Source organism: Magnolia sinica, chromosome 1 (assembly GCF_029962835.1).
Source record: "Magnolia sinica isolate HGM2019 chromosome 1, MsV1, whole genome shotgun sequence".
Classification (NCBI taxonomy): Eukaryota; Viridiplantae; Streptophyta; class Magnoliopsida; order Magnoliales; family Magnoliaceae; genus Magnolia; species Magnolia sinica.
The window spans coordinates 126,238,560-126,253,093 of NC_080573.1; the positions used below are offsets into that span (position 1 = coordinate 126,238,560).

The window sequence follows — 14,534 nt, forward strand, 5'->3', positions numbered from 1 at the left end:
AAACTGTGTAGATCACCTGATGGAAAGCTTAGATCTCACATACGTACCACGTATGTATGGCTCCCACACGCGTGTGGAATTAGCAAACCTCCCGTGTGACATGGAATGGCCAGCTTTCAAATAATTGGATGGCTTTTTTTCCAAACAAAGCTGCCTATTTACTGACCAAAATATTGCAAATCAATTCTCACCAACTTCTTTGGACACTTCTCCGTCAATTTTCCTTTTAATGTGTTCATCTCTTCGCCTATTTCTTCATTCCCTCTTTCTATTCCTCTTCCTTACATAGGTAGTGGCAGACAGAGAGAGAGGGAGAGAGAGAGAGAGTCTCTTTTGTATTCGTAGAGATAACATAGCTTTTCAGCCACCCTCTCTCGCTCTCTCTCTTTCTCTCTCCTCCGTTCCTTAAGTAAAACTTTCCTTGCTTTTTAAAATCATAGGAACGAAGATCGTTAGTGGACACTCCTCCAATCGAGAGAGAGAGAGAGAGAGCTTCCCAATCATGTCTTTCAATCAAATCACCAGTGCAATGGAAATTGAACTGGGTCCCTTCTCTTCGCTCGAAATGAGCCAAACACCCATGAATTCCAAGACCCAGATTCCGGACATCATCTCTACATGGCTAGACACGGATGACATTTATACCCCTTCCTTCCCCAATGAATCACATGACGTTCAGATGCTCAGTGACCATCTTTTTCAGCTGGCTTCATCTGATTTCGAATCTGATCCCTTCTCTCTACTCCCCCGAACTGACGATAACAGTGAATCCTTACTCCTCGACCTCTGCGACTTTGTTTCCGAGCCCCAGCTGGATAATGACATGTACTACCCGATACTCCCCGAGTTCTCTGCAATTTTGGAAGCCAGCACTGATCAGGCAGCTGTAGTTGAAGAAGACGAGAGTGATCAGTTCTTCAATGATAATCCATTCTTAATTGCACCAGCTGAAAGCAATGAGAGCTTTGCCGATCAGCTACATGCGTCGGTATCTACAACTGCAACAAAGGAGACAAATGCTGCCACAGTGGATGAATGTCTACAAATATCAAAGACTAGTGTGGAAGTTCCACAAAATCAAGAAGATGATGAAGACGAGGAAGAGATGGATGACAATGCAAAGCCGGGCACATTGAATTGCAAGAATCTCGTGTCGGAGAGGAACAGGAGGAAGAGACTCAGCCAGCAATTACTTGCACTTCGCGCTCTTGTACCCAACATCACCAAGGTAATAATACTAGAAAATTGAAATTGAAATAAGATAATTAAGCAGCATTATGCAGTGTTTTTACTGTATGCGCTGTAGACATGTAATCATTGGCAGATCGTCATACAGTTATATATGTAAATCCCAGCTATCCAAATCATGGCACCCCATTATTAATAGGTTTGTCGGATGATCCTAGCCATTGGACTGGCAGCCTTCGGATTGGCATTAATAGAAATTATCAACAGTTCAAATTGAGTGGCAAAGAGTGTGTTTGGTTGCACAATTTCATGATATCTGAGGCAACCAAACGCTCCATAAATCAAAATGTTAGAATAGATCACTTCATATAATTTTTTGGCCATTCGTCAACGTACAATGCTTCATGGGGACCACGATTTGATGGGTGTGGATTGTGGTCATGTTTACGATGGGATGGTGCATGAGTATCATACACAATAGTCTGCCATATTGCTGTATAAGTCCTTTGGTGTGACTAATATACTGTACTAATATCTATAATCTATTCATTTTATTTCATTTCAATTCGTTTATTAGAGAGAGAGAGAGAGAGAGAGAGAGAGACGGGGCTGAGAATGGAATGTACGGTGGTTTCAGATGGATAAAAGATCGGTGTTGGTGGACGCCCTGGCGTATCTTAGAAGCATCCATGAAGAAACTAAGCGGCTACAAAGGGAGCTTAAAGAGAGTTCATCGTCCAAGAACAACTTGGAATCATTTGTAGACGACACGCCCGAGCAGACACTGCAACCTACGCTCACGTTGGCACCACGACCCTCCATTTCAAAGTCCAAATCCCAGATTCTCGAGGTAAATAATGCATACTTAGTTCCTTTCACGTATAAATAAAGAAAGTTAAGATATTCGAAGTATACTAGAATTTTCATTTTATATCACTGGGGCCTATGGTCAGTGATCCACACCGTTAGTTGGTCCCCATTGCATTGGTAATCTCCATCGTTTGGAACCCCTTCAAACTCATGCCATAACGTCAACATGAGTCCCAAGGATCGCTAGGAAAGTATACTCACGTAGCTGATGGAAATTAGCTGGGATAAGGGTTAGCTGATGATGATGGTCACTCCAGGATGTGTTGCCCATGATGAGATGGCTCCATATCTCAACCGTCCATCATCTCTGTACTATCCAATTCGAAAATAAGCTTCGTTTTTTTTTTTTCTCACTCATAATTCAATGATGATACTTATCTTTGGTATCCGAAGTTGAACTAGAGCATTGAATATCTTCCGTTCGATGTTCTAAAGTCATCAAAATCATACACCAGCATTACTTTTGGTTCAAAAAGCGTAGAGAGAATTAAGGATAGAGGCGGTTCTGTTCATGGAATCACCTTACCGGGAGAACTCTGTCAGATTTGAACAAGGTAGTGTCCTTTATTAGACTAATATGGTAGAATTAAATTGGACAACTAGGACCAACTTTCAAATATGTTTTTTACAGGTGTTATCTTAACAGCAGCTTATTATCCAATCAAATCTCAACACGTCAAAGATAGATAAAACACTAGAGCAATACGCAATCCCCATCCACCGTAATAGGGCTCTAAGGATTGTGTGTTAGATTTTTCTTAATGCAGAATTGCCGAAAAGATCCAGGTGGTTGAATTCAGATGCCATGATCTTCCTTTCCTTTACACCTCTTTAGAGAAGATTTGATGGGACTTCTACTCTGTCATGGTGTAGGATCGAGGACCAACCCAGCGAATATAGGTTAGGGGTTGAAGAGTTAGAAACCCATCAAAACTTTCTCCCCAAGGCTACACATATAGAAATGCTAGTTTATCTAAAATATTGCGTGTGTAACACAGTTGTAGCATTCCACCCCTTATGCAAGTTTCTGATGTATCACAATGTAGTGGGGTCCACTGGTTTTCCCAATTACATTATCCAAAATTTAAGATAATCTTGACCGTTGATCAAGAAGGCCCACCTTATAGAGTTCTTACATGTGTGGTGACCGAATGTGGGGGATTTGATTAGGCAATGTACTGTTGTAAGAGTCCAAAAAGCATGTTTAAAAATTATTCAGTCAAGTACTTCTTTTTTTTACACACACACCACACACTCACGCTAGTGGAATTTCACTACCTATGGATACTCGAACCCTTGACCGGGTGTTGAAACTCCTGAGAGTCTACCACCCGAGCAAGAGTAAGGATCACTTAACCGGGCCTAACTGTGACAGATACGCATGGCCCTATCAAATATTGTTGGGAACACGGGTGACAGGGCCGGTCACCACACAATCTGCGTCTTCTTGAGAGATGTTGGAATCTTGAGTCACGACGTATGCTAAACGAACTCATATTTCTGCACGGAAGATTCTGCCACACAAGATCAGCAGCATGTGCTGGCATTGGATCCCACTTGCAAAGATAGATGGACAATTTAGAGCCATACATCCTGAACTACTCCAATTTGAATGGCCTATAATCCAAAAATCACCTGAAAAAGTGATGCTGATCATTAACCTATCACATTGGTTGTGAGCCACAAAATATCTTCCTTTCAATGGTGCACATTCAGCGATGCCAATCAATAGAAATGGACATGGATTTTGGTGGTTCCAGAGCCACCGAATTAGGTGGATCCATGATTGTGGGGCTCACTATGATGTATGTGTTTTATATCTACGCCACCTATTTACTTTTTTCACACTATTCATTTACTTTTTTCAGCTCATTTTAACGCATATATGGCTCAAAAATGAAGCAGATCCAAATCTCACACAAAACAGTGGTTATTGAATCCCACCATTAAAAACTTAGTGGGGGCAGCAGAAGTTTTGAATCAAGTTCATTTGTGTCTTTCCTTCGTCTAGGTCCCTGTATGCTTATCAGAAAGTTAGATGGTAAATAAACATTACCATACACGTTCAATCGGTATATCCTATCAGAGATTTGGGTATACTACCAGCCCATAAAACTGATGGGCGTTCAATCAATAGGGCGTATCTGAGATTTGGATCTACTTGGAGCTGGAAATACGGATGGACAGGTGATGTGGGGGAGGACGTGTTGAGGTCGAGCACCATCGTCAGGGGATAATTATTCCGAATCCACGGAACTTCTCTGCACTTGATATCTCGAATTCACAAATAAAAAAAGTGAATAATTTTTAGAAATTCTTAATAAATTGATTGATTATTAAAATGAGCTTACAACGTTCTTAAATAATGACATGAAACCTAGGAGTAAGTTTTGAAATTAAACTACAATTAAAACTTTTAGAAACGATGACTTACTATAAACAATAAACTTATTATTTATAGACGGTGGTAATTCCTACTAGACATCACGGTTTTCAGCCAAAAATAGTAAGTATCTCACTTGGCTCAACCATGCTATTCTCCTAATTATTCTAACCACTTTTCATGTTGTACGTAGCTCCTAAAGGCCAACCTACGAAGAGTTATAATCAAACTAAAACTTATTATAAATAGTAAAAACAAAAATAAAATGAAAATTTGATGATTGAATCTCACAAATTCAATGTGCCCAGCCCAATGTACTGAGGTTGGGTGGCTAAACTAGCTCCTTCAACCCAAAATGATAAATGGCACGTTGGATAACTCATTGTGGTCTGTGATGCCCGTTTTAACATTCTGACGGTCACGATCAATTCTGCCTCCGATGGAGCCTTTTCTAGTCCAGCATGCCATGAAATTGTACACAACCCACTCTACATCACATGGTGGACATAAAACACATACATCATGGTGGGCTCTACAGTCACAGATCAACCAACCTTGGTAGTTCCCCTGTCTGCCCAAGTTAACGGTTGTGATCAATTGTCCGTCTCTTTATGCGGCATCGGTGGGCACGGCATGCGGTCTCAACAAAACGAGTATGGTCAATGGCACGTGTAGCGCCATCCTGCCTGCACCGCGTCTATCCTCGCGCGAGACGGGTGGACATTCGAGAGATAGATACATAGAGGGAGAGGACGTGGCAATCTGAGAGAGTGAGAGAGCACGTGGTAATCTGCTAAGTCAACGTTCCAAAGAGTGCAGCGACTTTTTGGCTCTCGCGGATGCGACTTGTCGGGGTACACGGGTTACACGGCTACACTGTAACCCAAAGCTCGTGGGCCTCACACACTCCGCGTGTATTAGATCCACTCTAATCATTCACATATTAAATTCATTCTAGTCATAAACCCAAATACGGAAGGTTCAGGGCTCCGTGCCATAGGAAAGATGGCAGGGAGAAATCCACCGTTGAAACCTTCTTGAGGTGCCTTCTGATGTTTACATGCCACGCGGATGAAGTGAAAAACACAGTTATAGCTGGAGCTGGCCATCGAGTTGAGTTCGACCGGGTTAGGGCTGATCCAACTCGATCCGGTTTTGAAATAGGCCTGACCTAAACTCGACTCGGTACCGAGTCCAACATGCCTCAATTGATCCGAATCGAGGTCTGGTGTGGACTAATATGGACCGAGTCCAACCCGGAAAAAAGTACCGAGTTGGCACCAATTTGTATCGAGGGATTAGGAAGGGAGTGGAGAGGATGAGAGAGAGAGAGAGAGAGGGGGGGGAGGGTGGTGATGGTGGTGGCCTAGTGGGTGGTTATCGTGTTTGGAAGAGGCAGGTGGGAGGGAGTAGAGAGGAGAGATAGATAGAGGAGAAGGTTAGTGATGATAGTGGGTTGTTGTCAGGCTTAAGAGAAAAAGGGAGGAAGAGAGGGTTTGGGATCGAGTCCGGGTGGAATAGGGTGCAACGTATAAGGTTAGAAATACTTAAAAATTAAAATTTTTTATTATATATATACCCAAATTCAAGTAAAGCGATTTCAGATGAGTCAAGTATGACCGGATCAAGTTTCGAATAGAGTTAGGTTGAATTACTGGGTAACTTGAACTCTACACAGTTTGAGTTTGGTTTGGACAAAGCCTACTTGATTTAGACCGACTCAGCCATTTGGCTCGAATCGAATCGGGTTCGAATGAGTTGGACAAGTCAAGTTAGTCAAGTCGAGTCATTCCATGCCCAGCTCTAGTTATAACCCTAATACAAACTACTTTTGTGCTCCCCACTAAGGTTTCACTGATGGACATTCAATCCTCACTCGTATAGCCAACTTCAGTTTTAGATCTTTTTAACGTTTGGGCTTATGTCCTAAAGTCAGCTGGAGAAACGGATGGACGGAGTGGATATAACATAAACAGCATGGTGGGCCCACAAGGGCTACAGCAGAGCCGTGTAACCCCGTGCTACAGGCAAGTCGCGTCCGACTGTTGGACCAGATGCCCGCTTTCGCCAGGTTACCGAGCATTCGGTTTTCCACCTACTTTGCTTTACGCGAACTACAGCGCCGCGTGCGAGTTCGTGGGTAACGAAAGCGTTGCACGTGGGAAATATCCTTTCTAAGTTTTCAGACCCCAGTTATCAGGACCTTTGGAATCTGGTAGGAGGAAGCGCGGAATGAGATCCGAGAAGGACCTCGTTCCACCGTCATTTGATTTTGGTGGAATACGGCCCTCCACATCATAGCTTGCCCATGCGCGCTTGTTTCCCCACATAGGTGGTATGCATGCATACATCGGAAGCGGATTACGTGGTGTACCACACACCACCGAAATCGGTGGTGTGTTGACATCACCAAGTTCTTTTGGGCTCCATCATGAGTTATGTGTTATATGCAAACCATTCATCCATTTTGCAAGATGTATAATACAATAAATAATGTAGATCCAAAGCTTAAGTGAACCACACTACACAAAACAGTGGGCACATTGATGCCCACTGTTGAAACCTTCTTAGGGCCGTCAGTAATATTTATTTGTCATCTAATATATTTACAAGGGTACACATACTGTGATGAAGGGAGAAAAAAAACTAATATCAGTTTGATCAGGAACTTTTTCATCCTTCAAAAGTTTTTAATAGTAGGCACTTGATCTCATTATTTTTATGGTGTGGTCTACTTGAGCTTTAGGTCTGCCTCATTTTTTTTAACATAGTCTAAAATGATATTGCAAAATAGGTAGACTGAATGGATATAACATATATATCTTTGTAGGGCCATAGAACTTTGCCATGTAAACACACGATCGCAGCTTGGCACACCCGGTAATCTGCTTCTACAGAGATCTGAGCCATTCATTAGGTGACATACACTGTGAACCTTCCCATGACTAGAAAAAAATGTTGCTTTGATTACTAGGCATGCATATCACACTTGTTTGAGACAGTTAAATAAATCCAATCATACAACTGTGACTCGATTGATGGATTTTACTTTCTTGATGGTACCTAATGAATCTCACACATCAATCATACATGTTCCATAAGGTGAAACAGGCCCATATGGTAGCTGTGATAGGGAGACCTCCATTCAAAGAAAATGAGCCATCATTTTCATTTCACGGGGTTGGTTTAAACATACATGGTCAAAGACAATGGCAAAATGTAATCATCATATTTTCACATTATAAAATTAATTTTTTTAGTAAATGGCTTTTAGGTATAACAAATAATAATAATAATAAATATTGCAGTAGAATATAAGTGACATCACCACAGAATTACAAGGGTATGTGATCATTAGCCATTTCACCACTGTAATTGAAAAACCTAGCGGACCTAGGATTACAAAACTGTCATTGGGGCAATGTCTAGTGGAGTTTGTTTTTCCTTAATAGTGACTCAGGTCATGCGTGGGTCACTCTCATTGGAAACCACGTGCTGAGATGGTTTGATGAACGGAACTGTTCATATTCTTGCCTCTCAGCTATTTTCCTATGGCAAGCTTAATGGGTGATCCTAAATTTTGAGAGTAACATGAAAATTTTCTTTTCTTTTTCATAAATTCATCTTTATTCAAAAATAAAATAAATCTGCCATAAATTCTCCTCCATAAAGTGATGGTCACGATCATCTCTTTAGATTAAGTTTCTAACGGTAGCTGTACAGGGAAACGGATTGGCTACTGACCCTGCGACTAGCCAATGGCTAGTGGTCGGTGCTATGTGAGACCCACCATGGTGTATGTCTGTCATCCATGCTGTCCACCCACTCGTCCATGTCATTTTATGGTATGAGCCCAAAAATGAGGTTGATCCAAATCTCAAGTGGACCGCATAGTGTTGATTGAACACCCACCATTAAAAACTTCTTGGGGGCCACAAAAGTTTTAGATCAAGCTTTTATATATATATATATATATATATATATATATATATATATATATATATTTTCCCTTCATCCAAGTCTGTATAACCAAATCAACAAGTTAGATGTCAAACAACCATTACAGTGGCCCTAAGAGGTTTTTAATGGTCGACATTCAATCACTACTGTTTTCCCATGGTGTGGTCCATCTGAGATTTAGATCTAGCTCATGTTTTGGATCAATCACTAAAATTATCTTTCAAAATGGATAGACGGCATGGATAAAACACATACATCATGGTTAGGTCCACATAGCACCAACCACTAGCCAGCTGGTGGCAGCGTCACTAGCCAAACCACGTCCGCTGTACAGCACGACATGTACGGCCCAGATAATCAGACCAAACAAGCTGTGGGCCCCAGAGGACAGCAACACACACTAGAGAGGTTGTGTCGCGACAGACACAAAACGACATCCGTGTACATTGTCCAACGACCGCCTTGGCAACATTCCAAGAACGCTTCTACCAAGCGTGCTCGTTCTCGCGAACTTTTCAACTCAACTGGCCCCATGCATCCAAACGAGGCAATCGTCTCTGAATGGGAGAGGCTGATAAAACGTCCTCACTATGCTGCCATCACGTCTCAAAAATCAGGACAATACGATATTTAAGTGGGCCACACTAGTGTAAAATAAATGAACGGCTACAAAAAATTGACTAAGGTCCAAGGTATACGCACACATGTAGCCTATCTGATTATCAATTAGAGTTGATCTTTGACACATGCCATCTACACGGTGGAGATCGCTGATCTGAAATGCCTGGCCAAGTTCTTTATTTCAGTAAAAGCATTACATTTTCTGCACATATCTCAATATCTTAAATCAATTTAGAAATAGTTGTTAAGAGTGTGTTTGGTTGCAACAATTTCATGATATTTTAACCCAAGTCAGGCTGATTAATCATGAAATTTCATGTTGCAACCAAATGCACCCTAAACGGTTTTAATTTGATTCTGTAGAAATATAAGGGTTATTGCAAGTCTCTCATGATCTCTTATGAAATTGAAGCAGATAGATGCTGAGAAAATTGAAGAACGGAGGTTCGTGGTAAAGATAAACAGCAAGGGTGGAGCTGGTGTTGGGGGAGAAGTTCTACGCGTGATCGAATCCCTTGGCTTCGAGATCTCTTACACTGCACTTGAACAAATTAAGCCACTGCATGTCCTGACCACGGTTTTCATTAGGGTAAGCTTAATTATGTCACGAGTTATTTACCCACTTTCGTATCCAAGTTGATGGTGTACCACTCTCATAACGCCGTGTCATGGTTCGGACTCAGGCGAGTAGACTCTGTTTCAATCATGACTGGGTTGGGTCTGTACCATGAGTCACCCCACAAATTCAGTCTTGAGTGAGGTGACGAGCCATCACTCAACTTGAACTTGAATGAGATGGGACGAACACTGAATCAAAAAACCATGCACAGCGATTGCCACCCGGTATTGAATCTTACAGCAGGAGTTCGGTGAGACCAATATAAGGGCCGGTTTGGGTGCCACTTAAAATGAGTTCATGATCTCATTTTGATTAATTATAATTATATACTAGAGAAAATGATTCTTGGTTATTAATATTATTTTCAATCCTTATGAAAATGAAATATGATCTATAAGACATGATTATTATTAATCAAAATAAGATGAACTCATTTTAGAGTGCCTCTGAAGCTGTTGCACTTCGAAGAGCTCAAATTCTTGTAATGGGACAATAAGTTACCAATCCATCTAGCAAATAAGCACCAACCATTCAATTGTGCGTGACATCCAACCCGTCTGGAAGGTTACCCCTAAAGTGAAGAACACCTAGTTAAAATATCAAGCTAATTCAATCATCAGGTGGGCCATACATTTGAGAAACACAGGAATGCACCTCTGGTAGTTCTGGCTGGCCAAATGAGTTGAAGGGGCTGATTTTTTAACCTGGCTGTCATCAATAAATGACCTATTGGAGCTTATACGCTATTATCAGTCCATTTGTGTCTGGACAGTTAAAATGGACAGTACAAAGAAAACAGGACCATCTGGTGGGCCTATGATTTCCATGTCCAATCTAATACACTAACTGAGCTTCTCTGTCCGTTTAACTTAAACTATCAATATCTGAGGCGAGTTCCTGTTATCCAAAGTTGCTTCCCATGCTCACCACCATGCATCGCATCATTCGGCTCACATGCAAAGATGGTCGTGCAATCAGAACGGTTCATCTTTTGACACTATTGAATATGAACCGTTGAAAATTTTATTTATAATATATATATCCATTTCCAGCTACACATCAACGAGTAGAAGAATTGGTCTACATTACTTTCATACACTGTCCGGTACACAACTGTCCCGATTGGACAGAAAGTCAGCGTGCCGATCTCTGTGCACGGGCCCTATTTGGGCGATGCATGCTAGATTGCTAGTGGTGAGCAAGACGGGCAACTACGGCAAGCACACAGAGAGTGTGCTGCAGGACTCATGACCCTGAACTCATGCACACGTGCCACATTGCCTCACATGGGGAAGGTAAGATTTCTTGATTGGGTGGAGCAGTTTTCGCCCAGTATCAAATAATAGAGTCAAGGTCAATAGTCAATGGTCCATGGAAGTTATCTCTTACATATCTATCATACCACTGCACCCTAATTCTCCTCTGGCCCTGATTTTCCTCTCTGTCCTTCCCTCCTCTTCTAATTTTTCTCCCTCCCTCCTGCTCCAATTCTCTCTCTCCTGCAGTTGCTGGCAAGCGGCAACAGTAGTGATAGCGACAATGGCAATGGGAGGTATATTTCTCTCTACAAAGTTTCATACAAGTGAAGTTTTGATTTCACTTCATCTCGGTGAAAATGACCTTATACGGTTTGGATGGAATAAACATCATGGTGGACCGTGGGAAGGTTTCAACGGTAGGAATTCCTTTCCCCACTATCAGGTATGGCCCACTTGAGTTTTGGATCCTACCCATTTTTGGTAGAATGCTAACTCACCAAATGGGATGGACGGGTTAGATTTCTAACAAACATCACAATGGGCCCCATCCAGAATCCTTGCGCCGGAACTTCCTGCGAAAGGCTTTCGCAGGAAATCCGCGTCCGGGTCCGTTCGGGTCGTTTGAGGCGGCTTCTTCAGACCTAAGGCGTCACGCCATCTCTATCACCGCACCTCAGTCAAAAGATGGGGATGACCTTACCAATTCTCGTACGACGAACTTTAATGTTAGGCCGTCCTTCGTGAGACCGGAATCGTCTCCATCAGCAACTCAAAGACCCAAACTCTGTGGGATCCATCATGTTTTATATGTAAAATCCACTCCCTCCATCAGATGAGAACTATTTTTTGGACGGTATTTACAGAAAATTATCCCAATTAAGTCTCATATGGGCCACACAAATTCGAACAATGTAAGCTAATTTCCATTGTTGTGGTACGCCCGAGTCTCGTATCAGGCTAATTTTTGTATTTTCTCCTCATCCTGATGAGTTGCACTAGATTAACAAGTTTGAAGAAAGATACACACCATGGGGCCCCACACACAAACCTATGGTTGTCATCCTATCCTCATTGTTCAAAGTTTTGTGGCCCAAATAAGTTGTGGATCTACCTGATTTTTTTTCTTAAAAAATTTCATCGAGGATATAACCTGATAGAAGGAGTGGATTTCACATATACAATATGGTAGGCCCCACAGACTAGTGTCTTCTACGTACTGCGTAAAACAATTGATCTCGAGCCCCTTCCGGGGAGTTTCCGAAACAGATTTCAACAATCATTTCTCCTATTTCAGCGGGAAATGATCACGTACAGGCAACTTCACTGCAAGTTGTAGTACCGTTCCATCTTTCTCGCCAACATGCCACCTTTTTAAGAAATCAGTACCGTGAAAACCATATAGGCTAACCATGAAGGTCGTCTTTCTGAAAAATCAGGTTGATCTGCTTGCTAGATGGGCCAAGCCAGTATCTCGATTCAAACCGTTGGTTCTCATTGGTTGACCACCTCATTAGTGGACGGGCTTGATTTTGATCGAGATGATCCTCATGGTGGTGTCTACCGCTGTAATGGTACTGATGTCTTACACAAGTGGCATGCTGATCCGGTACCACTAGTTTTGGTAACTTGCCTGTAGGTGATCAGTTCTCTATTTCCTCCACACGCTATTTTAACGAGATTTTGTTTTGCACGCAAGTCAGATTTGAAGCAGTTTTCTTCGAAAACGATGCATTATCACAAGTGGGCCACAGCTCATTCTGCTGTAAGTGAAATTGTCAGTGGGACCGTTCACATGTGATTCGAAAAACATGTTGATCGAATCATCCAAGCCACCTTTGACTAGCCTTTAAGTTGAATAAGGTAGAAAACAAAAACAGTTAACAGTTAACGGTTAACATTTCAGTCAGCAGAAGTGCATCTAAGTGATGGTTAGGATTGTCTGATAGGAATGGTTTTTGACCCTCGTGGGCCATACATCCATGAGAAGGTTCACTTTCGTTGGGCACGGTTCCTCGTCTCCAGCCCCAAAATCACATTTTAGAAAGTATTATGGGTAGTGTACAAATTGCCAATGTGTTTTAGGTATCACTTTGAGAGATGAAATTAACGTTTCCATGCACCTATTTGCATTTGGACTTGCCAGAATCCACACCATCTATTGGGATGGTCCATAAGGTCCAGTTCACTCTTCTTCCACAACTGTGTGAAAGCCACAGAAATAGAATTGTTCTAAACATTCGTGAATGCGTTAAAATCCGATAATTATGAATGATCAATTTCAGCATGTCACAGAATGGATGGTTTAGATCATCTGATAATTATGATTTTTCCTGAGGTAGCAGAAGAAGAGTGGGCTGGACATAATGGACGGTCTAGATACAGATGGGAAACGAGTCCAAATCCAACTAGTTGCATTGAAATGTTTCCATACACTTAGCCCACTATATCATTTCTCATACTTGAAGTGCAAAACTAAAAGGCTTTAACAACTGATCGGTGTGATGACAATTAAAAGATTACATCTTAAAGTCATGGTTTTGGTTTTGGGTTCCATTGGAACCCTAGATTGTTTTCGAATAGCTATTTCGGGTTCCAAAAATTCATGAAATCCCATCACTAGAAAAGTGAAACTTGTAGCAGAGATGATGCTGCCATGCCAATGTGAATAATAATAAGAAGAAGAAAAAGACATTTATACCCTTCACACATGCATGGAGATATTAGTGGTAGTCGTAAAACTGGTTTTGAATTCCTTCTGTTGATTTCAGGTAAGGAAACAAGGGCGGATGACAGAGGAAAAGCTAAAGGATTGCATTACAAGCACAGCTCTGAGATCGGGCCTTATGCTTCAGAACCCTTGAGTAAAATACATGTGCTTAGTGATGGCATTTTGGTCATCCTAATCTCTCTGAGTAAGATATCATATACTAGTTATATAATAATAATAATAAATAATAATATCATTATATAATGTGCAGCAGGTCTCTATTGTGCAATAATAACAATAACTAGTGGTAATAATAACAGAGAGAAGCCCATAGATGGGGTGCGTTCACGTGATGTGTTGAGGACACCATGTGACGATGGCACTGATATTGTCGAGTTGTGGAGTTAGGATCTGAGTTTTGTACTTGTTTTATTCGTGGTATGTGAGATAAAGGTATAGAACATTGGTTCCTTCTCCTTTGTAAGTAGCTACCTTATGGTGATGCCTTTTTTGTTATTTTTGAATCTTATGCTATATTTGTGTTTTCTTTTTGTTACAGTCCTCATCATTTGACAGCTCAATCTCTTAGAGAAAGTGTGGTTATTTTACATGGTATCAATGTGGAAGGTTCTATGTTCGAATCCCAATAGCAACAAATATACATCGAGTCTTAAAAATCATGTCTGGCGTAGGGATTGGAAACTCAAACCCCGACTTATTTATGGTGTCCGTGTCCCTCCACACTTGTCCAATGTATTCAACACTGCTATCAGCACTAGTACCACTACCAGAGGCGAAGCAGATGTTGCCCACAAGGATCCAAGATCCACAGTGAAAAAACCTTACAAACTAGAACACGGGCCTGAAGCATAAAGCAAGCGATCTAGACTCACTTCAAACGTTGACGCTGTTAGGCCTTTAGGAAAT

At 41.5% G+C, this 14,534-nt stretch overlaps 1 protein-coding gene across 2 annotated transcripts; it reads left to right on the forward strand.

The window, feature by feature from the left end:
- Positions 1 to 298: 298 nt before the first annotated feature.
- LOC131257606 (transcription factor MYC4-like) lies at positions 299 to 14,143 on the forward strand. Of its 2 annotated transcripts, none has more exons than XM_058258390.1 (4): positions 299 to 1,228; positions 1,826 to 2,038; positions 9,435 to 9,611; positions 13,669 to 14,143. In XM_058258390.1, exons 1-4 carry the CDS (start codon positions 503 to 505, stop codon positions 13,759 to 13,761), a joined length of 1,209 nt encoding a protein of 402 aa, XP_058114373.1. In that variant the 5' UTR covers positions 299 to 502; the 3' UTR covers positions 13,762 to 14,143. The 2 variants fall into 2 exon arrangements, with proteins under 2 accessions (XP_058114373.1, XP_058114377.1); XM_058258394.1 differs by having other exon boundaries at positions 300 to 1,228; positions 9,438 to 9,611; positions 13,669 to 14,137.
- The last annotated feature ends 391 nt before the right edge of the window (positions 14,144 to 14,534 follow it).

What these genes read in the sequence shown, in the direction of transcription:
- LOC131257606 (XM_058258390.1), top strand. Translation starts at nt 503, where the DNA reads ATGTCTTTCAATCAAATCACCAGTGCAATGGAAATTGAACTGGGTCCC. An exon ending in TTGTACCCAACATCACCAAG is followed by an intron (nt 1,229 to 1,825) that starts GTAATAATACTA and finishes CGGTGGTTTCAG; the next exon opens with ATGGATAAAAGATCGGTGTT. An exon ending in CCAAATCCCAGATTCTCGAG is followed by an intron (nt 2,039 to 9,434) that starts GTAAATAATGCA and finishes ATGAAATTGAAG; the next exon opens with CAGATAGATGCTGAGAAAAT.